This window comes from Cebus imitator, unplaced genomic scaffold (genome assembly GCF_001604975.1).
Source record: "Cebus imitator isolate Cc_AM_T3 unplaced genomic scaffold, Cebus_imitator-1.0 Scaffold318, whole genome shotgun sequence".
In the NCBI taxonomy this organism is placed as follows: domain Eukaryota; kingdom Metazoa; phylum Chordata; class Mammalia; order Primates; family Cebidae; genus Cebus; species Cebus imitator.
Window position 1 is genome coordinate 2,076,036 of NW_016107633.1, and position 7,470 is coordinate 2,083,505.

Below are 7,470 nucleotides of genomic sequence, written 5' to 3' on the forward strand. Positions count from 1 at the left end.
AAAAATTAGCAGGGCGTGGTAGCAGGCACCTGTAGTCCCAGCTACTTGGGAAGCTGAGGCAGGAGAATTGCTTGAACCCAGGAGGCAGAGGTTGCAGTGGGCCAAGATCACACCATTGCATTCCAGCCTGGGCAACAAGAGCGAAACTCTTGTCTCAAAAAAGAAAGTACATAACATAAAAGATTTAACTGATTCTTTTCCCCAGGTAGAGAGCACCCAAGAGCCAGTCTTGCTGTGGTCCCCAGTGTCTGAGTATCTGGAGAGGGCACCTGGTGACTCTTCCTTAGCACTAACACCATGCTGGCCCCTTAACTTCTCTGACCCTTGGTGGCCTCATCTGCAAGATCCCTGTGACATTTGCCCTCCTCACTCACTGAGTCACGAGAGACAGTCAATGATTAACTGAAAGATTCTGTGTGAGAATACTTTGTGAATGACAACACACTATAAGAACGGAAGTCATTATCATCATTTAATCATCTGATTAGAAGGTATGTATTTTTTAAGCCAGGTGTGGTGGCTCACACCTGTAATCCTAGCACTTTGGTAGGCCAAGGCAGGTGGATCATGATGTCAGGAGTTCAAGACCAGACTGGCCAACATAGTGAAACCTGGTCTCTACTAAAAATAGAAAAATTAGCTGGGCATGGTGGCATGCACCTGTAATCCCAGCTACTCAGGAGGCTGAGGCAGGAGAATTACTAGAACCTTGGAGGCAGAGATTGCAGTGAGCCAAGACAATGCCATTGCACTCCAGCCTGGGCAACAGAGTGAGACTCCATCTCAAAAAAAAAAGGAGGTATGTAGTTTTTAAAATATGTGGCATGCTCCTGTAAACCCAGCTAATTGGGAGGCTGAGGCAAGAGAAATGCTTAACCCGGGAGGCGGAGGTTGCAGTGAGCCGAGATCACACCACGGCATTCCAGCCTGGGTGACAAAGCAAGACTCCGTCTCAAAAAAAAAAAACAAGGGTGAAGTAGAATCAATATTTCGATCATTTGCTTTAATGATATAATAGCTGTAAGTAGGAAAATCGTACCTTCTTTTGAGCCAACAGTATTAAAGTATCCGGCAGAGAAACCTCCACTAAAGGCCCCGTGGAATCGTTTATACCTTCCTTTTTCATCTCTGACAGTCTGATCCTGAAGAGGAATTGGTTTCTTTGGTCTTTCACCTAAAAAAAAACAACACGTTTTTCAAATGATAAAGAGGGCAGGAAACGGTGGGTTCAAATTTAGGGAAAATGTCACTTTTTAAACATAATAAATTATTTACTTCAAATACAACCATTTAAATTAAATTGTTATTCCTAGACTTTACTACTCTATATAGCCTAGAAAACAGTATATTTTATAAGCTTATGTTAGAACTATGGCCTGCTTTTCCTACTAAATTCCATTACAAAACCTGATCAACACAGTGAAACCCTGTCTGTACTAAAAAATATAAAAATTAGCCAGGCGTGGTGGCGGACACCTATAATCCCAGCTACTCAGGAGGCTGAGGGAGGAGAATCGCTTGAACCCAGGAGGTGGAAGTTGTGGTGAGCCAAGATTGTGCCACTGTACTCCAGCCTGGGAGACAGAGCAAGACTGTCTCATTTTTCTTTTCTTTTTTTTTGAGACAGAGTTTTGCTCTTGTTACCCAGGCTGTAGTGCAATGGCACGATCTCGGCTCACCGCAACCCCCGCCTCCTGGGTTCAAGCAATTCTCCTACCTCAGCCTCCTGAGTAGCTGGGATTACAGGCACCCGCCACCATGCCCATCTGATTTTTTTTTTTTTTTAAGAGATGGGGTCTCGCTATGTTGCCCAGGCTGGAATGCAGTGGCTATTCACAGGCACGATCCCACTACTGATCAGCAGGAGTTTTGACCTGCTCTGTTTCCGAACTGGGCCATTCACCCCTCCTTAGGCAACCTGGTGGTCCCCCCCAACCCGCCCCGCACCCCCGCTCCCGGGAGGTCTCCATATTGATGCCGAACTTAGCACAGACATCCGATAGGCATGGCGCACTACAGCCCAGAACTCCTGGGCTCAAGCGATCCTCCCACCTCAGCCTCCCGAGTAGCTGGGACTACAGGCATATGCCACCGCGCCCAGCGACTCTGTCTAATTATATTGTCAGGAGAATTCAGACAGACGAAATTGAAATCTCTGACTTCAAATGAAGGGTGCAAGAAGCTGGGGTGGCAAGTGGCAAGGGGAGAAACACTTCCATACTTCTTCTAGAACTTCACACCATCCCTGAATCTGGAATGTTTCCTTTGGTATTGCCCATTTTCCCCAACTCCTGAGAGTTTCCTTAATTTCTGTGTGTCTCCTGATTGCACAGTGTTCTTTAAACCTTATTCCTTTTCCTATTTTGTTGAAAGGGCTGCATTGTGACACCACCCAAGTAAGGGAATTTAATCTAACACATTTTAGGCCTAGCCTAACACTTCCTTAGGTTTAAAGTGCCAGGTACTATGGGACAAGCTACTGCCTCATTTTATCAACTGCAATTCAGAATCCTAAATTTATTTAAAATTTTTTAAAAATAAAAAAAATCAAGTTATTTTCGGCCGGGCACAGTGGCTCACACCTGTAATCCCAGCACTTTGGGAGGCCGAGGCAGGTGGATCACCTGAGGTCAGGGGTTTGAGACCAGCCTGGCCAATATAGGGAAATCCCATCTCTAATAAAAATATAAAAATTTGCCAGGCGTGGTGGGACACACCTGTAGTCCCAGCTACTCGGGAGGCTAAGGTGGGAGAATTACTTGAACCCAAGAGGCAGAGGTTGCAGTGAGCTAGTCACACCACTGCACTCCAGCCTCGGTGACAGAGCAAGACTCTGTCTCAAAAAAAAAAAAATCAAGTTATTTTCAAAGGTTCAGAACAAGAAGTAGGTTATATAGTGGCTAAGGGTATGAGTGAGTCACAGTGCTCTGGAGTCTGGAGTTTCTTTTTTTTTTTTTTGAGACGGAGTTTTGCTCTTGTTACCCAGGCTGGAGTGCAATGGCGCGATCTCAGCTCACCGCAACCCCTGCCTCCTGGGTTCAAGCAATTCTCCTACCTCAGCCTCCCGAGCAGCTGGGATGACAAGTTGTGCTACCATAATCAGCTAATTTTTGTATTTTTTTTTTTTTTAGTAGAGACGGGGTTTCACCATGTTGACCAGGATTGTCTTGATCTCTTGACCTAGTGATCCACCCGCCTCAGCCTCCCAAAGTGCTGAGATTATAGGCGTGAGCCATCAAGCCCAGCCCAAAAACAGACATGATACTAATGGTAACAGCTATTTCATAGAGTTGTTATGCAAATTAAATGCCTATAAGTACTTAGCAAGAAGAGGAAGACACAAGAAATTATTTATTTATTTATTTATGAGATGAAGGCGGTGGCTCATGCCTTTAATCCCAGCACTTTGGGAGGCCAAGGCAGGCAGATCACTTGAGGTCCAGGAGTTTGAAACCAGCCTGGCCAACATAGTGAAACCTCACCTCTACTAAAATTACAAAACAGGCAGGCACGGTGGCTCACACCTATAATGCCAGCACTCTGGGAGGCCAAGGCAGATGGATCACGAGGTCAGGAGTTCAAGACCAGCCTGGCCAATATGGTGAAACCCCGTCTCTACTAAAAATACAAAAAGTAGTCGGGCATGGTGATGCACATCTGTAGTCCCAACTACTCGGGAGGCTGAGGTGGGAGAATCACCTGAACCCAGAAGGCGGAGGTTGCAGTGGGCTTAAGATCGTACTCAGAACAACACTCTGTCTCAAAAAAAAAAAAAAAAAAACGGTTGGGCACGGTGGCTCATGCCTGTAATCCCAGCACTTTGGGAGGCCGAGGCAGGTGGATCACAAGGTCAGGAGTTTGAGACCAGCCTGGCCAACATAGGGAAACTCTGTCTCTACTGAAAATACAAAAATTAGCTGGGCATGTTGGCACAAGCCTGTAATTCTAACTACTCAGAAGGCTGAGGCAGGAGAACTTCTTGAACCCAGGAGGTGGAGGTTGCAGTGAGCCAAGATTGTATCACTGCATTCCAACCTGGGTGACAGAGCAAGACTCTATCTGAAAAAATAAAAATAAATAAATAAACCAATTAGCTGGATGCGGTGGTGCAAGCCTGTAATTTCAGTTACTTAGGAGGCTGAGGCAGGAGAAGTGCTTGAACCCAGAAGGTGGAGGTTGCAATGAGACAACGTTGCGCTACTGCGCTCCAGCCTGGGTGACAGAGCAAGACTCCATCTCAAAAAAAAGAGATGTAGTCTCACTCAGTTACCCAGACTAAAGTGAAATGGCATGATCTCAGTTAACTGCAACGTCCACCTCCCGGGCTCAAGTGATTCCCCTGCCTCAGCCTCCCAAGTAGCTAGGATTACAGGTGTGAGTCACCACACCTGGCCAAGAGCCCGGATTTAAAGACCAAGAGATCTGAGTTCAAACCCCCTTCTAAATTAGCTAGGCATAGTGGCGGGCTCCTGTAGTTCCAGCTACTTGGGAGGCTGAGGCAGAAGAATCGCTTGAATCCAGGAGGAGGAGGTTGCAGTGAGCTGAGATCATGCCACTGTACTCTAGTCTGGGTAACAGAGTGAGACTGTCTCAAAAAAAAAAGGAAAGATTTAACATCTTGAGGAAGTTACTTTTTTGCTCTAACCTTTAGCCTCCACAACTGTAAAATCAGGGTAATAAAGAAGCCTTTCTTTGTAGGGTGATAATGAGGATTAAATATCATATGTAAACAGCTGAGCACAGTCCCTGGCATTGGGGAATATCAGTTAATATCAGCTTCAATGTCTTTTCTCTCTAAAGGACGAAGTTACAGTGTGGGTCCCATAACCCAAATTTTCACCTTTTCTTGGAAATGCAGTACACACATTCCATTACTATATGTGCACTTGGCATGATTCTTGGCTAAGGCAGAGCTTCTCAGTCTCAGCATATTTTGTGCTGGAGAAGTCTTTGTTTCAGGGGAATTGGTCCGTGTACTGCAGAATGTTCAGCAGCATCCTGGGCCTGTGGTAGCAGCTTACAAGCATGACAACCAAAAAGGTCTCCAGGCATTGCCGACTGTCCCACTGGGCTAAGGTAAGAGGGAGCAGGTGCTGCCAGGGCTTAGTGCTATTCTTTTTTTTTTTTTTTGAAACAGAGTCTCGCTCTGTCACCCAGGCTGGAGTGCAGTGGCACAATCTTGGCTCAACGTCTATCTCTGGGTTCAATCAATTCTCCTGCCTCAGCCTCCTGAGTAGCTGGGATTACAGGCGCACACCATCACACCCAACTAATTTTTTGTATTTTAGTAGAGATGGGGTTTCACCAAGCACCCGGCTGCTTGGTGCTATTCTGAAGTGCTTCTGATCTGGAAGGGGAGACAAAATCTGTAGACAACCAAGTGGAACCTGTGGAGGCAGATGATGGGGGCCAAGCAATGTGGCCAACTAGCTCCCACAGGGCTCCTAAGGAGAAGGCACCACCTCTAACCAGTGACGGAAAACTCCAGACAGGAGGTGGGTAGCATTTTAACCAGGCCATGTCCTAATTAAAGCTACTAATTCCTTCCTTTAGTACATATTATCTCATTTATCATACCCTGATAAGGATACTGATTAAGTAACTTCCCTGAGACTCACAGCTAATAAGCACAAAGGTGAAACCAGATCTCAACTCTGTCTCCAAGCCAGAGATGCCTCCTATACTGTTCCTCCCTCTCATATCCCTGCCCAAAAGTTCAACAAGCCCCTGGATGGCTAATGGTTAGATTTTTTTTTTAAGGGTCGGTGGGGGGGGGGCCGGGTGTGGTGGCTCACACCTGTAATCCCAGCCCTTTGAGAGGCCAAGGTAGGAGTGATTTTAGTCATTAGTAGCAGTGGTTTGAGACCAGCCTGGGCAACACAGTGACACAATTTTTAAAATTAACTGGGCATGGTGGTATAAGCCTGTAGTCCTGGTTACTGGGGGCTAGGGGATGCTAAGCTGGATCACTTGAGCCCAGGAGGCCAAAAATACAAATGCAATGAGCCATAATCATGCCACTGTACTCCAGCCTGGGAGATAAAGGAAGACTCTGTCTCAAAAAAAAAAAAAGAAAAAGAAAAAAAAAGTGTACTGAGGGCATTGCCATGCAAGCAGCCCTTCTAGACCCTCAGTGTAGAAAACTGAGCACAACTCTCCTCTTTCTCAGGACACTCAGAGCCCAGCAGAAAAGACCTGCACGCACCGGAGTGCTTCTGACAATAACAAGGTCTGCAACATTAGCCACCATTAGGAAGGGGCAGAATTTTGATAGCTGCAGATAGGCACACAAAAGAGGCACTGACTCCCGTCAGGAAACAGGAGGAATAAAAGGGCAAGGTCAGGTGTATCGAGAAAGTGGTCCAGGGAGTGAGCGGAAGATGGAACCAGAAAGGCTGACAGGCCGGGCGCGGTGGCTCACACCTGTAATACCACCACTTTGGGAGGCTGAGGCAGGCGGATCATCTGAAGTCAGGAGTTTGAGACCAGCCTGGCCAACAGGGTAAAACCCCATATCTACTAAAAAAATATATAAATTAGCTGGGTGTGGTGGCATATGCCTGTAGTCCCAGCCACACCCAGCCACTCCCTCCTTTTGGGAGGCTGAGGTAGGAGAATCACTTGAACCTGGGAGGCAGAGGTTGCAGTGAGCCGAGATCATGCCACTGCACTCCTGCCTGGGTAACAAGAGTGAAACTCCATCTCAGAAAAAAGGAAGAAAGGCAGACAGTGCAGGGGGCTTTGAACATGGTGTTGCAAGGTTTATGGTATGTCCTCGGGGGCAAAGGAAGCCACAGGTAATTTTAAATGTGAGAGGCACAGCATCAAGGAGGAGGAAATTGGCCCTAAAATTAAGCTGGGTATAGAATGGGCTGTAGATAAGAATCTAGAAGCAAGTGGAAGTGTCTAAGAAAAGAATAGGTAAGTATCTGGCCCCTTCCTTCCAGATTAGAAGGTCTATGTGTCTATAAAGTTCAGCCAATGTCACTAGGCTCCCTGGCTAACTCTTAATTTAATAAATCTGTCAGCGCTGGCAACTTTAATTAAAATAGAGTTCTCCTCCACCAATGCCTATCTAACCTGTCGCTAACACTTCAAAGCAAATTAAAAATAATTATTAGTCTAGTGGGTTATATTGTAAAATATAGACAGAGTACATTTAAACTTCAAAGTGCTTAGAAAACTAGCTGGGCACAGTGGCTCATGCCTGTAATCCCAGCACTTTGGGAGGCAGAGGTGGGCAGATCACCTGAGGTCAGGAGTTCGAGTCTAGCCTGGACAACATGGTGAAACCTGTATCTACTAAAAATACAAAAAATTAGCTGGGCATGGTGGTGCGTGCCTGTAATCCCAGCCACTCAGGAGGCTGAGGCAGGAGAATTGTCTGAACCCAGGAGGCGGAGGTTGCGGTGAGCCGAGATCGCGCCATTGCACTCCAGCCTGGGTAACATGAGTGAAACTCCATCTCAA

General features: G+C 46.4%; 1 protein-coding gene across 1 annotated transcript in view; it reads right to left on the minus strand.

The window, feature by feature from the left end:
• GPATCH1 (G-patch domain containing 1) overlaps window positions 1-7,470 on the minus strand; it is a 51,447-nt gene that overhangs the window by 41,220 nt on the left and 2,757 nt on the right. The window contains exon 2 of the mRNA XM_017504246.2: window positions 1,040-1,174. Within this exon, the coding sequence (XP_017359735.1) occupies window positions 1,040-1,174 (135 nt within the window). The remainder of the gene's footprint in view (window positions 1-1,039; window positions 1,175-7,470) is intronic.